This window comes from Ptychodera flava, chromosome 19, assembly GCF_041260155.1.
Source record: "Ptychodera flava strain L36383 chromosome 19, AS_Pfla_20210202, whole genome shotgun sequence".
Taxonomy (NCBI): domain Eukaryota; kingdom Metazoa; phylum Hemichordata; class Enteropneusta; family Ptychoderidae; genus Ptychodera; species Ptychodera flava.
In genome coordinates, this window is record NC_091946.1 from 23,405,164 (window position 1) to 23,427,749 (window position 22,586).

Here is a 22,586-nt window from a genome sequence, read left to right on the forward strand (position 1 = left end):
GAGGTTAACCCCTACATGTCATAGGTCACCATGCAAAGAGGTTAACCCCTACATGTCATAGGTCACCATGCATAGAGGTTAACCCCTGCATGTCATAGGTCACCAGAGGGTCAGGGGTCAAAGAGTAAGAAAGAACATGGCTTGCATTGTTTTTCTCTAGCTTTTTGTGGCACAAAACTGTGACATTGTTTATAGTCCATGTTTGCTTTAACTATCTACCTTGAGGGAAGGTACCAATTTTTCTTTTGTAAATAAGTAAAAAAAACCCAAATTTACTATTTAAATTATTATTCCTTTTTATCGCATTCAGTTTCTGAAGAACATCACAAGTGCTTTATCATTTTTTTCAAATGAGAATTTATTATGTGAATTATGCTCATACTGTTTCGTATTTTTCATAAACCTTAGAGGAGAGTAGAGTAGTTCCGTCATCTGGTGGTGCAGTGTCCAGTGTTGTCTGGCATGCATGGCTTTAGTGGGTGGAGAAAAGTGTGACAACGTGTACATGCTGTAGGACCAGACATAGTGTGATATTTGTAAATATGAGTCAAAGCATATCACAGTTTTTTGTGATATTTCTGTTATGATTTGCTACAAGAGGCGTTGTAGAGATGGTGAAAAAGAGACTTTATAATGCCACTTGAAATAGACCGTTCACCCACCCAGTTCCCTGTAAACAGGGCCACAATCACCATTGATAACCGTGGGCCTTGACCGAAGCATTGTGGTGAAAGGGATAATGCAGGGTTAGAATCTTGGCATTGCCAAAGCAAGTATGGCGTCATTCAGCATGTAGGTAGTACTAGTAAGAGCTGAAAATAAGTGCTGTTAGTATTTATTTCTGTGAGTTATGTCCATTCTGTAATTGTCATGGCAAGAGTTGAAAACACCGATAGCCACCTATCCTTATAACTTCAGACCTGTTTTGGCTTTTTCTCTCCTCCGTTTATTCAGGGAAATCTAGTTCTACACTTTCTGCTTGGTTTAAATAATTCTGGATTTGTTTTACTACAAATGAATAAGTAAACGCTGTCTCTTTCCTTTTGTACAAAGAACAAAATTGATACTTTGAGCAGCACGTTTCATGCAGCAGATTTGGCGTGATAGTCAGGACACTGCAAGTTGTACTGAAAAGACCACGGCCACAGTGTTCAGAGGTAGTGTAGTTCAATTTGCCAGCTTGCTCCCTATATCAAACAACAAGGGCAGTTTTAAGAGAAATGTCCATTGGTCTGGTATTACTCAGCAGGTGAAATGAAAATCTTTGAATTCGCAGTCGAAGGAACTTTTAAAAGTGAATACTTTTCAAGAGATCCATAGCTCTCCTCAATGTAATCCTACCAGGGTCAGGTCATTTATTGTTTTACAACTTTCCATTGTAACAATGAAGTTACACCAGAACGGCCAGTGTATCATGTTTTGTTTCTGTGGAGATGAGATGGCCTTGTGTCCAAAAAAAGTTGTCAAACAGTGTTGTCACAGTTGATTTCTTCTCTTCTCTGTTTCTGTCTATTCATTTTAAGGAGAAAGCCGCCATCAAAAAATCAGTGCGTGCCTCTGAAAGTCAGTTTCCAAGGGGACAAGTGCAAACAAACAATAGACCCACTAACTGACATGGAACAGGTGAAGAGACTTTGTCATGATAGCAAGGAACAGATAGTGCAGACATTATGTAGCTTGTATCTGAGTAGTGTGTAGAACTCTCAAATGGAGATCAGCTGTTCCCCAACCTTTCCGCCCCCATTTCTCTATAGACAGGTCCACACTCATCATTGAAAACAATGGGCTCCGGGCGAAACCATGATGGCGAAAGGGTTACTGCATTATCATCATCACCATCATCATCATCATCACCACCATCATCATCAACAACATCATTATGCTTGAAATGATAGTGTGTTATCATAATAGCAAAAGCAAGCTTTCTCGGATATTTGGTTCATTTCTTTAAAATTGCAAAAAAAAAATGCCGAATTGTAGCAAGAGCCAGGGCATTGTGCTTGGGACTGAACAGGGAGGGGGGATTGTGAGAGTAGTTGAACCATAGTATGTAGTTTAACTGTACATAAAATGTGTTTGGTACCTGCACACACACAAACACAGGTGTCAGATGTAGTGTGTAATTTTTTTTACCATTTATCTGTATCTGTGAAAACAGTAGATAAGTAGAAAAAGGGGAGCGGGAAGGCAAAAAATTGTCATGAAAACAAGTATTTACAATAGGGGAGGGGGTCCGGGCATCTACTTTCATACATTGTTGTATGATGTGCATTTTCCTGCTGTTTTTCAGCATGACTGTGTAACTTTGATGAAACTTTGCTTTATTTGTTAGTGCTCGTTAAAAATTGTGCTTGAAGCATTGTGTTCTAGACTCATTCAGAAAATACCTTGTTGAGTAAAAAAAAACCTGATTGATTGTCATATTTTTGACCCCTCTGGTTGTGTATGTACTGTTTCCGAAGTGATGAAAAAGCTAAGCCTAGTCGTTGGTGTATTTGTTCAAATGTTGCACAGTGCCGTGGATTTAGGACTAGATGTACATGAGGTAAGCTAGGGGGTAACATGTGGCATGCCTAGGTTTTTCAAGAATATTTTTGCTTTTCTGCCCTTTTATACAAATGTTTAGTATTAAAATGAGAGACAAGATGACGAAAATATTGAAAATTTCTATGTTGCTTTGTCCTATTTAATTGCAAAATAGACGACGGAGAAGGATGCAATTGTTTTAAAAAAAGAATAGCCACCAAGTGTCTGGCCTTGTGAAGAAATTTCAAGTTAATTGTGTAAGATTTGTTCAACTGTTGACGTTCAGTCTTTGAATCACAGATGCCAGACTGACTGTCAACAGAAGAGATGCGTTTTTACGTGTTGTGTTTTTTTGTAAATTCACATGTTATTAGATAATTTCATTTTTAGTAGTTAACAAAGGGCATGCAAAGGTGTGCTGGAACAGAAAGGCACGCACCACGGCAAGAGCTCTTTCTTACAAGTGACTGAGCATTTTGTACATTATTTATTCCTGGCAGCGTCGTCATCCTGGTTTTCTAACTCATCTCAGAAGGTGAGACCGACGCGCTTGTCAGTTCATTTGTTACAGTGTGAAAAGTAGTCATTAAGGAGGACTTGATGTCACCATGGTAGCTTGAGAGTTGCCATAGCGATGAACTCTACCATGACCCCCTGATGTATTTGCTTTTTTTTTTAATCAACAGTAGTTGTTGAGAGCCTAGTGCTACAGTCATAAAATTGAGGGGACAGTTTATAAACTGCCTGTACTTCTGGTTTATTCGTTTCACTCTGTGTGAAGACAAAACAGCAATGGTAGGTGTTGAAAAAAAAGTACATATATCAAATATTGAAAATTCACTGTGTTCATGTGGAACTTGTACAGTTCCTTGTATATTGTCCCCGCAAAGTTACTAAGACAGCTTTGCTGAAGAAAATGGTATTCGTGATAAAAAAGAGAGTCAAAAAAACTTGGAAACTTGTATCATCCATAGAGAATAAATTTGCAATAATTATCAAAAGCACAGATCTGCCAAGTGTGTCCTGTCTCTGTTAGTTTTTAGCTCATATTTGGTATTTATATAAGTACCAAAAAGAGCTTATATGGTGAGTCTGTGGCGTCTGTATGTCTGCATGTATGTATGTATGTGGGTATGTATGTATGGATATATGTCCGTCACACGCAAAAGCTCCCATACCCCCTAAGCTACCATCTTTGTATTTGGTGTACAGGTAGATACAGGGGTTTAGATGTGATGTTGTTCAAATGAACACGTCAGTGTCAAAAATGTGCAAATGAGGTAAGAAAAAGGGGAATTCTGCAACTGTTCAGGAGTGGTGGCATGCCAATGACTGAAACAGGATACTCCACTGACCTTGAGTCATTTCCTGTCATTGTTTATGAACTGTTACATATTAACAGACCTGATGAAACTAAGGGACGGACCATTAGATCTTGGGAGGGGGTGGTCACAATGAAATTGTGAACATTTTTTTACAATTGTAAATTTCTATAAAAAAATTTTTCCAAATGAGAAAAGCTGTGCAAATTTTTTTTTTCTGAGTAAATTTTCAGATTTATAATTTTGTTTAGTTCGACGCTGTCTGATGATACAATGTACATCCATATCACTAGCGCAAATAAGATTGCGTGCTGTAACTACAACATACATATGGCCTAGTGATTTATATTGCTGATAGATTTCGCGAAATGTTGCAGATCATCTTTTGACAAGCTGAGAAGCTGTTTGCAATAAATGTGGTGAAATTTCAATATTTGTGTTTTTAGGACAATTTTTGCCCTTTTTGGATCAAAACACCTATTTATCTGTAGCAGCATGTCCAACTTTTGTCATTCTTGTTTTTCTGGTTTAAATATTTCTTGTTGTTTTTCTGGTTGTACTGTGCAGAAATCATTGTCATAACATCAACGTAGAATTTTCCTGCACTGAACAGATAGAAACAACATTTATTGTTGATCTTTGCTACCCATACTGGTATGTACCAATTCTGATCAAATGTGAGCGACACCGTATAATTGCGATATTTTTTCGGAGAGCTGTCTTGCTCAACAGAGTGTCATGGTCACGACTGCCAAAAAAGGAAATCAGTCCTAAAAGTTGGCCTGGTTATGATGATGATGTGTAGTTTAGTGGTTTGAACAATTCGGCCGTGAAGATGTCCATAGTTGGGACATGGCTTTCTGAAGTTTACATTGCATGGATTTAAACTTGGAGCAAAGAATTTGTCCTTAGGGTGAAATTGCCTTCGGCATTGATATTTGAACTCCTCGTTTTTCAATACTTTCTGGTCTTCTGGGTGTAGGGGCCCATATGAAAGTCCCTGGAGTAAGTGATCTTCCATGTCCTATTTTTTTAAATCAAAAATTTTATTTACTCCTGAAGGAAGTAACAGGGATAGCAGCCATTTTGAATTTCAAATATTTAAGCAATAATGCACCCCCTGCCGACCCATAATGGACGAAAGCAAACTTTGCGCGACATAATGCACGAGGCGAAGCCGAGTACATTATTTTTTTTTATGGAGTGCAAAGTTTGCTTGAGTCCATTATGGGTCGGCAGGGGGTGCATTATTGCTATATTTTATAGTTTTGGCAATGCCAGTGAATTTGTAGTTGTAGAAAACGAATAAAAAAGGAAATTTTAACTGAGTTTGAAGCCAGTGAGCGTCGTCCAGCATGATCGGCCCTGACTCTGTGCATATTACATTCACTCCACACTGCACAGTGCACTGCACTGAACACGCACATTCAGCACAAAAAAATGACCAGCACTTTCACGGTTCATTTTGAATTGGAAAACGATGTATTTTCGGGGAAATGAAAAGTAAATGCATCCCTACCGTCTATATCAAACTTGAAACATCACCTTTAAATATCTTGCCATTCAAAAAATCGACACGGTGAAATGCCAGAGATGAAGAAAACGGAATGTTCGTACATCGACATCAGTATGATCAGCGAGCTGCATGGTATCAGCTGATCAATATGATGATTATTATGTCGCTAGTAGTATTCATTGACCAGTTCAGATCAGACCAGTTCATTGCAAACGATATCAACAGAGTTCAACATTGTTATTCAAATGTTTATATTTCAATAATAATTATGTCTATAAATTTAATTTTCGATGGCTTCTTGAGAAGAGCTATTTTATTTCGGCGAACGACAGAACTTGACGTAAACGGGTGCTTGAAAGGTACAGTTGACAAACATATTACTAGAGGGTTTCGGTACCGTCGCGATATCGAGAACAAGGCAAGGTAAAATCACAGACATGGAGAAAAAAACTATGAATGAAAGTTGTCTCAAATTACAGTCAGTGCATCAGAATTGGGTGGCCGAGATGTTAGATCAACGGAGAGTCCACGGTCGTCATGATTGTTGGTAGTAGCTGACCTTGGACCGAGACTTTGAATGGCTCCATAGTATATCTGTAGACACTTCCGGTCAAGGTTGATGACAGCAAGCTGCCGTTGTTGGCCCGTTTACGGCTGGTTCGAGCACAGGTCCAGTAGGCATAATTTGTGATGATTTTTTTCCTATTATTATCATAAAAAATAATTATGAATATTAATAAATTATTAATATGAATGTTACAGAATATTAAAACTTTTTTACTCACAATGTTGTCTACTTTGTGTAAATGCTGTCTGGAAACTCCACAGTGTATATTATATACGCTGTGTAGCTCGCCGTAGACTGAACCTGGGCATTGGTAACTCTCGCCGTAGACTGAAGCTTGGCAATGGTGTCACTTGTATATTTTGGCATGGATTGTGAAACTATACAAGGGTTTCCAGACAGTTGTTCATATAAGCACATTACGATGTGTAAAATATGACTTTATTGATCATAATCATAATTTATTAATAATCATAATTATCACAACAATGGAGTTTCCAGACAGCATTTACATAAAGTAGACGACATTGTGTGTAAAAAAGTTTTAATATTCTGTAACATTCATATTAATAATTTATTAATATTCATAATTATTTTTTATGATAATAATAGGAAAAAATCATCACAAATTATGCCTACTGGACCTGTGGTTCGAGTAGCTTTCACGCTTGCATCGTTTAGGGACTGGTCAGTTTCTTCAGCCTGGGGGGGCCGGTGGATTCATGGGGGGGGGGGGTCACCCTGTTTTTGACTTTGGTGATAGGGGGGTCACCATGTTTTTGAAATGCCCGATAGGGGGGGTCAGTGTGTTTTTTGAATTTTGACACAGGCTCATTATTGCCTAAAATGCTAGTGTAAGCCACAAATTTCATCATTCAGTTGTATTTTTCGGCGCGCCCTTCGAGCGCGTAACTTCAATAATCAGTCATATTTTTCAGCACGCCCAACTTTAACATATCAAGCATACTTACATCAGAGATATCTGTATGTTCAATATTTTTCAGTGTGCTCTTCAAGCTCATTACTTTAATATATCAGACATTTTTTAGCATGCCCTTCAGGTGCATGACTTTAATATACAAGGCATATATATCAGAGATATCGGGATGTTTCATATTTTCGGCGCGCTGTCCGGGCGCCATGCTATAATAAATCAGAGATATCTTGATGTTTGCTAAGTGAAAGTGTACCATTATGAAATCTGCATTTCATATGAAAAGGATGACAAATTCCTGATACTTTTCTGTTCTCTCTATGAGAATTCAGTATGAGAAAGCAACATGCACAAATATTTCACAATATATATTTGATACAGTGACTTATTTTAGAGATAGAAAAATGACAAGATATCTTTCCTTCTCATTGAGGCAATTATTTTCCTTTGTGTCACAGGTTTTCTGTAGAAAGATGCTTTTTATGAACAAAATAACAGTTAAAAAAAGGCAGTTTTTGTCATTATTAGCTGTGCTTTTATGGTTTCAATGTTACAAGAAAAGGTCTTCTCAGACACTGTACACATCAGATTTGGCTAAAAAAGCTCTCTATGGCTCCTCAGGAGATTTATTGGATGGTTGGCAAGCCTTAACACCTATCAAAGTTTTTGATTCACTGCTTTTTCCTCTTTGATATTAATGATTGACATCCATTTCTGTACAACAGTTCAGGACATCTGGTTAAGCATAGAAAGTGTGAAATACATTCACAGCTCATTCAAAATACGGCTCATTCAAAATATACTGTATTCAAACTTTAAGATTGACACTTTGAAATTCCTATCTTACAACTGACATGTCAACAATTTCATTAAAACATAGAATGACTATTTAAAATATAAATATATGTAAAATGTAAAATATAATATATATATATATATAATTTATATATATATTATATATATATATATATATATATATATATATATATATATATATATATATATATATATATATATATATATATATATATAATATATATATATATATAAAATAATAATAAATTTATGTCCACCTTTTGTTTTTTTTATGTCGCGCGCCGGGGGGGTCACCCTGTTTTCAAAATTTGGAATAGGGGGGGGGTCAGTCACTTTTTGACGACGGCAAAAAATAATCCACCGCCCCCCCCCCCAGGCCGAAGAAACTGACCAGTCCCTTACATGGCCACTGACATACATAATATGCCATGTGTCAAACCCAGTATCGTCTAGGAGTTTGCAAACGCACTGATTCTGTTTCACCTATACGGCAACGAAGCGAACCATGTTGTAAAGAAACGTAGTAGTAAAACCAGCGTATCGGACGGGGACTGCATGCTGAGCGCCAGCCAGACAGACGGCAAGTGCGTGCGTGAGGACTCAAAAAATGTAATAAATCGTACAAAGTAAGACATTATTATCAATATTGTGCACCATTATCAAGATTTATAGTTTTGTGTATTACATGGTTTATCCGATATTTTCCCTCCTTTCAGGCTTAAATGCGCAGTCCTTTTTTCGTTTTCCAAAAAAAAAAAACTTGCTCGCTGTGGGGCCGCAATGCTGAATAATGGAATACATTATCAGTAATAATGTATGGATATGACGTCACAAAATTCACTGGTATTGACAAAGCTATAATATAATGGAAAATATTGGGTAATTGGTTTCTCTAGTTCCAAAATTTACATGGTGACCCCTGATATTTGTTCTTCATATGGTAAGAGAATGGTTGAAAGCTTCATTGAAGAAAGTTTGAATGAAAGTTCAAGTCATTCACTTTTGAGGCGCATACTATCTTAAAGGGGTAGAAATATCAAACTTCTTCCTACAGTTCGCATTGCTTTTATTTCAAATAGCTGTTGATAAGCTATCAAACTTTTCTCATCTTTGTTCGACCTTGTATGTCCTGTAGAGGTAGTCGCTTATACTTCCATGGTGTGTCTACTTGTTTGTCAACAACGGGATTTCTTTGTCCTGCTAACTGTAAAGATTCAATAGCAATTACACAACAAGGTCAACTGTTTTCGAACAAAGCCAACATCTCGTCCTCTCCGGCACACAAGTAAACTTTCTCCATTAAAGTTTCGTTCTGTATATATTCACAGCCTGGGTGTCACTTTACTGCCTAAGGGGACAGGGTGAAAAACAAAGTACAGCTCCAAGTACGTCGAAGAGGGCGTCAGCCGAGCTTCGGCCATCATTGCACTGAAAATCTCATTTGTCGGTAGCCTACCATTCTGTTGACAATGACCAATAATCAGTCACACTTTAGGCTTCGGAGTCCTGGCAATGATATCCGTGCCTTTTTAGTGATCTCCTCTTCTTTTCCGACATTCATACGCCGGACGACGCTCTTCTCAAACTCGACCGGGTGCCAGCGCCCCCACGAACACCTTTTGTCGTAGTAGTGGCACATCAGTGTAAAATTCCCTGGGACAATGTAGCCGTAGACGTTGACAGTGTCACAAAGCCTTTGCATTAGCATGATACCTATGGATGAAGAGAGCAAAACACCTGTTTAACATTGAAAAGTAATAATCGTAACAACAAAACGATCATGTGTGTCGTGTTCAGAAATGCATAAAAAAAGAAAGAAAATTTGTGAAGCCTGTTTAGATTTCAACCTGTGATTGCTTTGTGGTGTAATTTTTTTGCGAACAAACAATCTAACAAGAGTATAAAAATCAACCAAATTAAATGCTGTCGTTCGAAGACAGAGAATCGATGCATTGTTATCCTGAGAATTTGTGAATATGATACTGAAAATTGGAACAATGAAAACAAATTATCGACGTTAGCTACCGTCGACGCTTAATGTAACGGTAGCGACAAGATCAGTCGGCAAATGTTACTGTCTCTGAACGAACTCACGAACTCATTTCTACATCACTACAAAGGATGTGTTGCGGATGAAATTTAATATAACGCCCCATTAATTATAGGCGATATCAGCTGTACATCGTGATCGTTGGTGGCGCCATCCAAAGTTTCAAATGTATCTAAATTTTCCGCATCTATTTTTAAAACATTGTGTCTAAATTTACAATAAAATTTATAAATGTATTTGTGTAGGCCTATATAATAATATTTCCTCAAGGAAAGCGTGACATAATATCGAGAATCAAAAAATTGGCGAATAAACGAACTTAAGACGTACGCACCTCGAAACTAAAAGACTTACGCTTAAATTTTGCACAAACTGTCCTCTTTCAATGATTTCCTTTCAAAATCAGGAATTTGCAAAATTCGCTCCTGGACTAACAAATTACCTTAACGGCTGTCAACCCTTTGTTAACTCAATAGGAAATATAAATTTTCGATTTCCTGAAATGAGTCTAGCCTGTGAAAACTTCATTTGCTTCAAAATGTCAAATGAACTTGTTACGATTGTAAATTTTAAAGTAAAAGTATTACAGGGAATGTGTACATTTTTGTTGAACTCATAACGAACGTTCACTGGGATAAACAATTTCACACGGTACAACGTGGAGGGTCTTTTCTTTTGTTTACTGAAGTACCATTACCGGTAGTTCTTTTATTAACTCAAGTATCGTTGCCGATGTGTTAATTAAAGAGGCACTCCCACTCGGTAACATTTTTAAAACACATTTTTTTAATGCCAACGGTCGATATTTGACGTGGCGACTGCGCGCGGATCTCGAGATATCGATAAAAATATGTCATTTCCCGAGCGCATTTTTCACATCCCGAAGTTTTACGATCGTTTCTGATTTTGACCCGAAATCCCCCGAGCGAAGGTTTGTTGTTGTGCTGATTGACGATATTCTAGGGAGTGTACAATAAGTTCGAACGACGCAATTAATTTACTTCCCACAGCAAAGGCTTTATATACAGCATTATGCCATTACCTCAGGTAAGCACCTATTTATCTGAGAGATTTATTAGATTTATATGTACCTGCCAGAGACCTGCGATCGAGTGACAAATTATGTTTAACCCAGCCCCGTGGCAACTTTAACAAGACATATGGACAGAGAGCGTTTTTAGTATGTGCACCCTTACTATGGAATGATTTGCAATTTGAAATTAAGACCGCCAGAAGTGTAGATAGTTTTAAGCGCAGTTTGAAAACCTACCTTTTTACTCAGTTTTATGTGTAATTTTGTTTTAATTTTTTAGTGTGGTCGTATTTTTAAATTGTTTTATACAGCTATGTACAATGTGCTGAGACGTATGTTTAGTGCATTTTAAACAATTTTTAATAATAATAATAAAAAGTTTTGTAAAACTTCTCCTTAGTTTTTGCCGTTTTCATTATTCTAAATCAGTTGTACTATATTTTAAGCCAATACCACATAAACATCAGTTTTTACGTGTCAAATGTTAGCCGCCTCCGATGACTGCTGCGCGCGTGGTATGCGTCTATGCATACCACACGACTGTGCTAGTCACCTACGCAAATTCTGGTGGAATCAAACTTTGTTTTCAGTTTTTTCTCAGAGTCAGTAAGACTTGGCTTTCCCCCAGGGGCCATGACCGATTACCGACACGAGTGGTACTGTGGCATACAGCAGCGTAAGCGTAGAGTCGTACTCCGTAGCTTAGTTGACAATGGCCTCAGTGCCGAACGTTCGATGTTCGGAAGCTGAATTTAGGTGGGCCACCGGAATTCAAACTTTTACTTTTTTTTAGGACATTTTTATCGATATCTCGTGATCCGCGCGCAGTCGCCACGTCAAATAACGACCGTTGGCATTAAAAATGTGCTTTGAAAATGTTACCAAGTGGGAGTGCCACTTTTACATACAATGCCACTACCGGTCAGACAAATACGAACAAAAGATGTTCACTGACATTGACATTGATACTGGTACTCGAATGGACAATTACTGTCGTATGCAGATAAGAATGGACAGTGAAATTGATCTAAATGTTATCACACTTGTGTAATTGGTTTGTAAAGTTGTTTCAAAATTTACTACAGGATCAGTAACTTTAGTTGAGTTGCCGCAAACAACAGACAGATGATAGTGTTGTTTCACAGTAGGCTTCTGCTGTAATTGTTGAGATAAAGCAATAAAGTAGACACTGATTAGTGTCTGTGTGTGTAGGGTAAAGATTTCCTGACTATCTATCCCTGTACATTTCAACAACTTTCTAATTTACTACTTCTGGCATATGTACACCTCTTTTCCTGTAGATCATGATTTTTTTGCCAAAGAACTTCATACAATGCAGAGGCAACAAGAGGCTAATGACAACTAGACTCTGACTTGGCTGTGATACAATGCAACTCAAAGCTGCGGTATATAAGGAATGTAATATGAGTCTGTGTATGTGAAGTGCACTGAAAAGAATACTCCCTGGTGTGTGTTTATTATGAGTTCATAAAAGCTCTTTGATTTTCACCCCAGTTATAACAAGTCAGTGCAACTTCTGAGGCAAGTTTTGGAACAACTTTACAAACCAATTACACAAGTGTGGCAACATTAAGATCAATTTCACTGTCCATTCTTATCTGCATACCAGTGTAAGCTAAAACAATGAAGTGTGACACCGATAGGGTTACGTCACAGTGGTCATCATTTAATTGACTTTGGCATGAAACAATGGCTCATACATAAGCTTACATAATCAAATTCTGGCTCCACAAATCTTGACCATGCAACGGTAGTAACTATTATTTTTAGAAGTCGGCATTTGTCAAAAGAACATTATAAATATTGAAAGGCGATGGTCGTGTGAAGATAAGAATGGACAGTGAAATTGATCCAAATGTTATCACACTTGTGTAATTGGTTTGTAAAGTTTTTCAAAACTTGCTGCAGTATCAGTACTTGTAATTAACTTGAGGCAAAGAACAGACGGATGATAGTGTTGTTTCACAGCAGGCTTCAGCTGTAATTGCTGAAGTAAAGCAATAAAACCTGTCGGCCGGTAGGAACTGATTAGTGTCTATGTGTGGGATAAATGTTTCCTACAAGTGTACACACACTTGTATTTCAGTAGTGGCCATGGCCGAGTATATGTTCAAAGTCGAGTTCTCGTACTATTCCCAAACACGGATAGTGCCCGTCTTCATTTCTGAGGATGACTTACACAGCATGTCTCACGCTGATGACTTGCCAATGCCGGTCACCGCTGATATCTGTCGAAATGACTTTCCATCCACGTACATTTCGAGAACTTTCTCACGTACTGCTTCTGGCGTATGTACACCTCTTTTCCCGTGGATCATGATTTCTTTTGCACAAAGAACTTCGTACAGTGCGAAGACAACAAGAGTCTAATGACAACTAGACACTGACTTGGCTGTGACACTCAGGGCGGCGGTAAGGAATGTAATATGATTCTGCATATGTGAAGTGCACCGCAAAGTGTACTCCCATGGTGTGTGTTTATTAGGGGTCCATAAAAGCTCTCTGATTTTCACCGCAATTATAACAAGTCAGTGCAACTTCTAAGGCAAGTTTTGAAACAACTTCACAAACCAATTACACAAGTGTGATAACATTTAGATCAATTTCACTGTCCATTCTTATCTTCACACAACAGTAAAGGCGTTGGTTGGGATGCCAACTCAGCAGAATAATTCTGAATATCTTCAAAAATGCCTTCCAATCAAGTATTTGGATTTTCATCTTTTATCCAATCAAGTGTCTTTAATGCTTTTTAACCAATGTACAGTTACTTCCTGTAAACTACTTTACATGTTCAGGTTACGCCCTGAAAAATTGACTTTTTTGGTCGGTCAAGCTGACAGCATTGCAACACTTAAACTTACGACGTCTCTGCGTAGTAGCATCCTGTGTTACCTCTCAGCGAGTTAATTCCCTAGTTGAAGTTATCAACCGTAAAAACAGCCGGCAACAAACTCACACAAGCGGTATGCCAGAAAAGTACATGTAAGTCCGAATATCTGTCCCCTGGGCGCATTCTACCCATATTAGACAATCACATCGACCTGTCGGTCAATATTGGCACGAGGCCCCATCACGTGTTTGGACACCGAGATCGTGTTGGCCTTACCTATGATACCTGAACTTGGTATAGTCTTTCGCAGCGTCACGTTTTTGATGTTCTCTTGCATTATGTCCCAAGTCCGCCATATCTGAGTAGGTTCCAGCACGTAGATGTGATCCCACAAACCTTTCTCTCTCCGCTGCGAATACTTGTCGAAGAAAGTTTTGGCGTCTCCGTAGGCGGTGTAGAACTGCAAACCAAACATATATTTGGCTAAGTTACACGATCAGAGAGGTAGAAAGTTTGTGATCTCCACGCTCGAAGCCACTACTTGTCCGGAGAGCTATCACGTTTAAAGGTATACTGTCATCTGTTTCAATTTTGCCACAGTTACCTTGGAAAGAGAAAATCTAACCAATCACAGATTTTAAGCGGGTGGCCGGTCTATAAAATCAGCGCCCTCACACGGGTATTTTGAATACCAAGTAACGCCCATTTGACCATATGTGGGCATATTTAGATTACAGATGACTGTATACCTTTAATACAGACATATAGCCAACTAAGCTGACTAAATTATGAAGTGTAGGATCGGCAAAATTGTATTTTGATTATTTGGTGGTGATTATTTATTGGTATTCACGTTTTATACACATCTACATGTTGTGATCTATTTTATTTCATTTAAGGTATATGCTCCTTGAAAGTGAAAGACTTAATCTTGTTCTCAAACTTTCCTGAATGAAACTTTCAACCATTCTTTTATCAAATCAGCGATAAAAATCAAGAGTCACCGAGCAAAGTTTGGAACTAGCTAAGCAAATTACCTAACATTCACGATATTTGAAATTCAAAATGGCCGCCATAATTCCCGTGTTGACTCTATAAGGGAAACGTTAAATTTCGGATTTTCAAAAAAACAAAGACGGTGAAAGTTTTTCTTTCTTCAAGAGCTTTAAAATGAGCCTGCACAAGTGGTAGATCAGAAAAGAATATTGTAGGAATTTGAGAGTCCGACTATCTGTCCCCGAGCCGCGTTCTACCTTACATGTAATATTGCAGAAGATGAGATTGGGCAGTTGCTCAATTATTAGCAAAGTTTGGGCACCTAGGTATTACCTTACCGACGTATGCCTAGTATAATGACTGTCACTCTGTTCTCGAATAACAGATCACAATCTCCATGAATAATTATTTGATGTATGATTGATCGTAAAAGTAGATTACCAAAGATAGCGATAAAATCTCTTTATCAGCTTTTAATCAAACCGTGCAAAATTATATTTTCAAAAAGACGTTTAATTCAGCGATTAAAGGAATCTTATATTTTTCTGCTCGATATTTAAGAAGTCAAGGACGTCCATATAGACCTGATTGGCATTTCAGACAAATTAGGGCAGAATCCCCAAGCAGATTTTCAAATTCAGAAAATCTTACATTTTAAATTCTTTGCTGGTTTAATAGCGCAGGGTTTGCCTCAGTTAGAAACCCGCCGAGAAAATGAAGTTTTTATTGTTTTAATCTTTGCTCTTTACCCTGAGAGGCAACACTCACAATATAATGACAGCGCCGTACAGACAAATGTAACATCAACGATGACAATATTGCATAAATTATAGTTCGAAATTTCGACCGTGTACACACAAAATACTGTTTTGCAGTGTAGTACAAACACGATTATCAACTTACCCGATACAGGTTCCCGTTGTAGGGGCCCGATTTCCAAATAACAAGCGTCGTGTTCCGGTAAATTTCGCTGTTTTCAAAGGCATCATTGGTGAACACCTTGGTGTTAAGGAGCCGTATCGTGGTTTTCGAGCCAACGTCTGTCTCGTACCCGCCTGTGGGGGCGTCGTTATATCTGAGAACTGCATCGTGTGAGTCTTGAATGAGAGAGAGAGAGAGAGAGAGAGAGAGAGAGAGAGAGAGAGAGAGAGAGAGAGATATTTGATTATCATCTTTCTTGGCAAAATTTTGTGGAATTCCACCCCGTAAATTTGTTGCTCTTTATTGGTGCGAAGTTTATAACATATAAGACGTGAAATTCTGTATGAACAATAAGACGCGCGAAGATTCAAGTCTTCGACTTCAAATTTGTAATGAGAATTATTCTCAAATATTTTATTTTGGTGATAACCACGTAATAGAGAGTGACATTCTCCGCGCTGATTTTTCATACCAATTTCTTTTCCTAGTTTAGACCCGTTGAAGAAAGCTGCACTGGCCACCACTGCGCATGTCCCCAATCTTTCTCCGTACAACTCCGTGATATATTCCCCAGGAAACAGGTGGTCTATTCCCATGTCGCGGAAAGGCTTGGTACGTTTACTCAAAGTCTCGTAGGGGGCTCTCTTCTTGAAATCACACTGAATCTCGTGCGCGCTTTGAGGTTGCTCATGAACTTTACCGGTGAAGTGTACGCCGAATGGATTGTTCAACGTCAATAGGTAGTAGTTGTCAAACTTTTTGTCGTACTCTTTTAAAGGCGCATAAATATTGAAATAGTTCCCGCCATTATTACTGCTGGGCAAGTTTGTCCGAACGGCCGACTCTGTAGTGTTCTCCTTACGCCTCATGGTATAGTTCCGAAAGGCGAAGACTAAATTCTCAATCGCCTCTCGAATCTCGGGGTCCTCAAAGTCTATCTGTCCGTTTTGTAAATCAGAAACCCAGTCCTCGGGTCTGTAACCTTCCAGAATGTCTCTGACGTGCAGCAAAAGTTGCCTTTTCCGGTCGGAAAGTTTATGGCTACAATGGCCACTGCCCCCATCGTCCGACAGTAGGATGACGTAGAGAGGCAGTAGGGAGAACATTACCAAGACAACGGCGAGGAAACGGAGATGAAGGTTATTCTTTGATTCCTCCCGTCTTCTGTGGTAGAATGCCATGGCAACAGTTTTCAACTTACTTGGTTGCCAAAAAGGAGCTCACGCATCCATTTCCTGTAGGTTAGAAACAAAATGAAGGGCATTTGAATAAAACGGCTTTGTGCTAGAAGTGACGCGATGAACAAATTGGTTTCCATGGTAATTTCACACAAATATGAATACATGACTATTTTAAGCCTGTTCATTAAAGGTACAGCTCAGATGTCTCCTCGTGTTTGTATGATTGTATTTAAACTCATTCAGTATTGGAAATCTCTCTCTCTCTCTCTCTCTCTCTCTCTCTCTCTCTCTCTCTCTCTCTCTCTCTCTCTCTCTCTCTCTGGCATATTATAAGTTGTTGGATATTATTTTCATGAACAATGCTCCTTTAGACCTTTGAACGGCATCCCAATGAACCTTTGGTCGAACTCATTCAGATTTCATTACGTCATGAAATGCCGGGGAGGTTAACCGTTAGCCATGTTACCTTACGTAAAGTCTATTTGTCGTCTGTGTACGGGACATCCATCTATCTCCAGAAATTACACACGACTTTATTTGCCTGCAAGTGATTCAATGCTATAGGGCTGTTCGCAAATGACGTCACATTTTCTCTCGTTAATATGCATAAAATTAATATTTGTCTGCATTTTCAGCATAGACGACGAAAAGATAACCTGCTAGTGTTAAAATAGCAACAAAAAAGTCAATTTGAAAGTGATTCGTATGAATTTATGGTTTTGACGACAAGCTACAACAGCAGCCGCAAATACAACAACAAAATTTGTCCGAATTTCAGTCAGCGTTGTCCGAAGTCGCGCGCGTGCAGCTATATTTAGTAACAAACCAGAAATCGCGATCAACGCTATTGAAGACGTTTACCATTGCAAGCAGAAGTAGTCTGATTTCAGTCGAAGCAAACCCAATAATCAGTTGAAATGAATTTCACACTGAACACGGGATTCGAAGTAGATAGGGATCTTTCATCTTCGATGCGAAGAGAAAATCCCTCCTTTGCGGCGCATTGAATTTTTTAGCGATATAATTATGACTAACGCAAAAGGTTATAGTGGATGCGACATTGTGTAGCTAAAGCTACGAAACCATCAAGGGGAGTTTCGAGTAAAAAGAAACCGAACGTGTAACAGCATTTCCAAGAATTTTTTGGTTGCAAGATCCCGTGTAAGCTTAACTATTTTATCAAATGCCCACTTTTGTTTTTCCCATTTCAATCAAGTTGAAGCAATGGACCTTGTGAGGGCTGTTTCACTCAGTGTGGTCTTTAATTACGAGAATGAATTGAAAAAAATAGAAATGGAAATTTATCACGGTCTTCTAGCCTGAGTATTTCGCTGATAACTGCAGACATTTTTAACGAAGGGCACTTATCCCCTATACAGCGCTCTACAGCAACGATAGCTCTACGTGTAGACCTCATGTTTACTTCTTAACACAGGTTCTTTTCTACGCAGGCTGTCTATGGTACTAAAATTTAATTGTACATATAGAACATTCGTTTTGTGTCTGGATGCGAACTCAAACGTCAAGTTTGGGAGAAAGATTGGCACTGTTTATGTAGGACACAAGGGTATGAAAACATATGTGTTTATAGGCTCGGTGGCGCTTGTTTCACGTTTTGCTTTGCAGGTAGCACGTAACGATTGCAAAAACGATTGCAGTAAAAGATTTTCAACATCACTTCGTGTAGATTTCTATCGTCACGTTGGATTCCGGATCAGTGATGATACGACGCATCTTATCTGAAGATACCGTGGCATTAAAAAAGGATGACAATTGACGTCAACAAACGCAGCAAAGTATGAGTTTGACCTTTAAACAAACCGATGAATTAATTCCACCCACCTGGTCAAGGTTCCTTGGTCGGCTTGACCTTCTTCACGAACAATAAAACCTTGCAGAATATTTTACATCGATTTGTCGAATTTGCCGAAACCTATAAAGGTGAAATGTTGCACATTACAAAATGATACTGACACCTAAAAGATAAAAGACAAAAAGTACAAAAAGGTACGTGATGTTCCTAGTATCGATTGTGTACACGCGCCAAAACCGCATATCACCAAGGATACGATTGGAATGATCTCGGATCGTCAAGCGGATGAGGCTAAGGTCGACGCACTCTTTACCACGATTATCATGACTAGTACCTCACAACAGGTCGTGTTTCCAAAGGTATTGATGCCCTTACTGTGTGCCCGAAGTAAGGAATGTCTTTGCAAATTTTGACATTAATTTTATCAACTTTTATACGGAATACATGATTTGTTGATATCAGTGCGGTTTTTTAGATTCATTTTTCGATAACCGTTGAAAATAGGACACTGCAAACCAATCTGAAGGTAAACAACGGCAAACATGTATGACAGAAAGACGTCAGAAAGGACGAGATAGTTAAGCTTAACCCTTTGAGTGCTGTAATTGTTCCCACCAAAATTTCAGTGTAACATTTTACCAACTTTTATAAAATTCACTGTATTTTATTTTGGTAATTTTGGACCAAATGGCCACAACTTTTCTTTTGCAACAATTTTTGACCAAAATTTTGGGAAGAGTCTGAAAAAAAATCGTCTACATCTTAAAAAAGTTGTTGGCAACAAAAGTTGACTTTGGCACTCAAAGGGTTAATATGCATATGCGACCGTCGGACGCATCTTGTACATTCGAGTTCCGTTTGTAATGGCGATTAAAAGGATGGTGCCGTGCGCCAAGCTTTTACGATCACGCATTTGTGGTCAACTGTCAGTACAACGTGAATATCTCTCAGACTTACGAAACTTCAGATGTTATCGCTGATGGGAGAGTCGTGTTGGATGATCGAATCCACCAAGAAATCTTAGGTTTTTATATGTAATATCTTGATAAGGGTCGATATCATGGAATAAACAAATGTGGTTTAGATATACAGATATATTCACAGCGAATCCTTTACGATGGTGAGAGTTTTTGTGCATTTTAACGTTCAGACACGATCATGTTAGATACTCGGTTTTCAGCTGTTGAACACGTACATACATACAGCCATAAAACCTTTCGCTCATATCACAGTCACCTGTGTTCTATTCCGCTCTGCGCCTATGCGCCCCATAGACGTTTGTACAATGCGTATGCAGAGCGGAATAGAACACTGGTGACTGTGCTGGCATATTTCAGTCCGGACTCAGGCTTATTGATTTGCGTCATGTTGGTGATAAAATATGTCCACTTGGTGTACTTGGATTTGAATTGGCACGCAGGACGGATATTATGAAAAGAAAGCTGTAAGTGTATTGACACTGACAGGCCCCACACCTGGAAAGTTTCTGAAATATCGCGATGGTGTCGGCAAGGTAACACCCGGAGCTCTGTGACCTTTGACCCGGCAACGGTCAGTCCATCAACAGTCTTACCTGTTAATTACAATATGTCGACAGAAACTCTTCAAATATTCCTGTTCGGGTCAGCGGTGTTTTAATTTTGTTGTAGGTCTGTACAAAAATATTGAAATCAAAAGTGTGTTTGAACCTGAGTTAAAGCAGAGACGAACGTCTTTTGACCTTGTAACTGATCAATATTTAGCATATAATACAATACGGTTTTCATTTCGTAAATTACTGAGATCTACCAGTATGATATATCATAATGTGTCTCGTCTTCGCAGTTTATCTTTACCGTAGCTACCCCAATACTGACGTGTGCACTAATGCTGTCGATATTTTGTTGATATATTTTCAACGAGTACCTTAAATGTGCATCTGATCTGTACGTTATTCCACGTTGACACGGATAGACCCTGAAAATACCATTGATCACTTAGTAGAGTTCACGATGAGCTGACATCGGGATTTGACTGAAATTTAGATTTTAATCTTCCCCTTTCTGTAGACCTATTATTTATTACGGATTGGGAAGTTGTGACCCACTTATGAAGGGTAACTAAATATATAAACTCGGTCATTGATACCTAATGTAGGTGTACAGTAAAATTTTAGCACATTATTTAAGTTTCATTTCTGATGTGATAATAGTCTGATACGGATTCACCCTGGAATAAAAAAACTTGAACATTTCATATCTTATATGAATCTTCCCGCGCAGCAAACGTTGCTGTACACTAGGTCAAACATTAAATCGCTGTTGTATATGATGTAGATGTGATCTGTAATGGTGGACTCGAAGAACGAGGCTCCTATATTCGCTATACTCAGCACTCTGTTTGACAACTCAAGATTTCGCGCAGCAATGAAATGTTCAGCCAAGAAATAATATCCTGAACTGATGATCACATAGAAAAACAACAACACTGTACAAATGGCATGTAGGTGCCATTACGGGCAATGCACTAAGATACGTGCGAAAAAAATAAACAGTCTCTCACCTATATGCATACAGCTACACACCGGACCGTCTCAGCGTCTTTGTTCACACGACTGCGCCTAGAGGCAGACTAAACCGTTAAAGGTGATATTGAGTAAACGCCGGATCAAGAATTTTGTCTCAGACGCGTTGTAGTCTCGGCCATGTTTCTGCTCTATGTCTGTAGGTGTACTTTAGGGGACACAAACATTTGAAGTGTCCAACCCGCTCATGACGCCGACATATATGAAATAAGGGAGTGGTCAATTGCAATTTTCACGAGGGGTGTGCTGATAGGTACACTACATGTAGTAATTACTGTCAGGCCATTGTTCAGAATATTCAGACGCATCGTCTAATATTAAAAATAGGAGTTCGATATTTTCATTCAGTTTTACTTCAACTGTCCCATCATGTCGATCAAACGTACAAATACACGCCCATTTTGAATATCGAAAGTTTCTGAATTTAAATCTGTGAAGTTACGTTGAATGGCGATGCAAATACAAATGTATTCAAAACGCAGACAGGGCGAGTGTGCTATGCGTCTCATATACCGACATTTTACTTGTGCTTACTACATTGTTAAGTAACATTACTTGCCGTATTCTGCACAACTTTATTTCCAAAAACATCTTGCTTTGAAAATAGCTATAAATACAGTACGCGTAGCATGATTTATGATATCCCGATATTAATATGATAAAGCGCTGAGCGAAGCACACTGTTCACGGAACTGAACTCTGATTATTTAACTGGGTTATGAACATATCTTCAAATCAACAACCAAACAAATCTAAAAGTGTGTTTTTCCTCCGATATGATGGGTGTTCCCTCGTCCTAGAAACACGGGTTGGCCTGTCCCTGAACTCGATGAGTGCGGAACCTTTGTAATCATTAACTATATCATCGGGTAAAGTTCAATGCAGGTGTTTGCATAGTGGGGGCAGTCTGAGGACTACATGGGATCGCTAGAGGGCGTCTGATATATTGGATATTACGGTGCGGTGAACGAGATAGAACCCCGGCGGTGGCAGTCCCCGGGTTGGTGGGTACCCATGCTTGTTACCCAAGTTTGAAAAGTACCCCCTTTCCTAGAATATTTCTGAGAAAACACCCCCTATTTGTGGCAAATCTGGGAGAAATTAGCTGTAAAAAACATACCCTTATTTTCGAAATCTAGGAGGTTAGTATGTTGACTTCCAGGGTTGACCCTGGAGGTTGACTTTGTATACATGTACATACATCACAAATGTTTGTCCTCACCTGATTTTAGTCACATTCATACACAATCATCTTCCTTATCCGTTTGGATCTGGAGTTCTCTGCTGGCTCCTGTGTGACAATACACCTCCCATCATCTACTGTCCCTCGTGTTTCTAGGATTCTTTGCTTATTCTTCACATTGTCAGTCTTTTTTCTGGATTTTGCATTTATGTTTTTCACAAATTCTTTTAGTGACTACCCCTAATCTCGGAGGTTACTCTGAAAAAGTACCCCTTTTTCTCGATTTCACGGACCTAGAATCTCCGAGATGACT

At 38.7% G+C, this 22,586-nt stretch overlaps 2 protein-coding genes across 5 annotated transcripts in view; one reads left to right on the forward strand and one right to left on the reverse strand.

Moving 5' to 3' along the window:
* The window catches only part of LOC139118965 (ubiquitin carboxyl-terminal hydrolase 9X-like), a 71,963-nt gene extending 68,431 nt beyond the window's left edge, over positions 1 to 3,532 (forward strand). Inside the window, exon 62 of the mRNA XM_070682561.1 lies at positions 25 to 3,532. The gene's annotated coding sequence lies outside the window, so the exon portion shown is untranslated. The remainder of the gene's footprint in view (positions 1 to 24) is intronic.
* Positions 3,533 to 6,144: 2,612 nt separating this feature from the next.
* On the reverse strand, positions 6,145 to 21,285 carry LOC139118968 (beta-galactoside alpha-2,6-sialyltransferase 2-like). 4 transcript variants are annotated; one of them, XR_011548825.1, is made up of 7 exons: positions 21,069 to 21,285; positions 18,557 to 18,647; positions 16,006 to 16,768; positions 15,516 to 15,709; positions 13,893 to 14,076; positions 8,082 to 9,392; positions 6,145 to 6,613 (listed from the first exon to the last, which is right to left on the reverse strand). XR_011548825.1 is itself a non-coding variant. In XM_070682566.1 (7 exons), the coding sequence occupies exons 4-7, from the start codon at positions 16,712 to 16,714 to the stop codon at positions 9,160 to 9,162; spliced, it is 1,320 nt and encodes a 439-aa protein (XP_070538667.1). In that variant the 5' UTR covers positions 16,715 to 16,768; positions 18,557 to 18,647; positions 20,101 to 20,178; positions 21,069 to 21,285; the 3' UTR covers positions 7,937 to 9,159. The 4 variants fall into 4 exon arrangements, 3 of the variants coding, with proteins under 3 accessions (XP_070538667.1, XP_070538668.1, XP_070538669.1); XM_070682566.1 differs by lacking the exon at positions 6,145 to 6,613 and adding an exon at positions 20,101 to 20,178 and having other exon boundaries at positions 7,937 to 9,392; XM_070682567.1 differs by lacking the exon at positions 6,145 to 6,613 and having other exon boundaries at positions 7,937 to 9,392.
* Between the last annotated feature and the right edge of the window lie 1,301 nt (positions 21,286 to 22,586).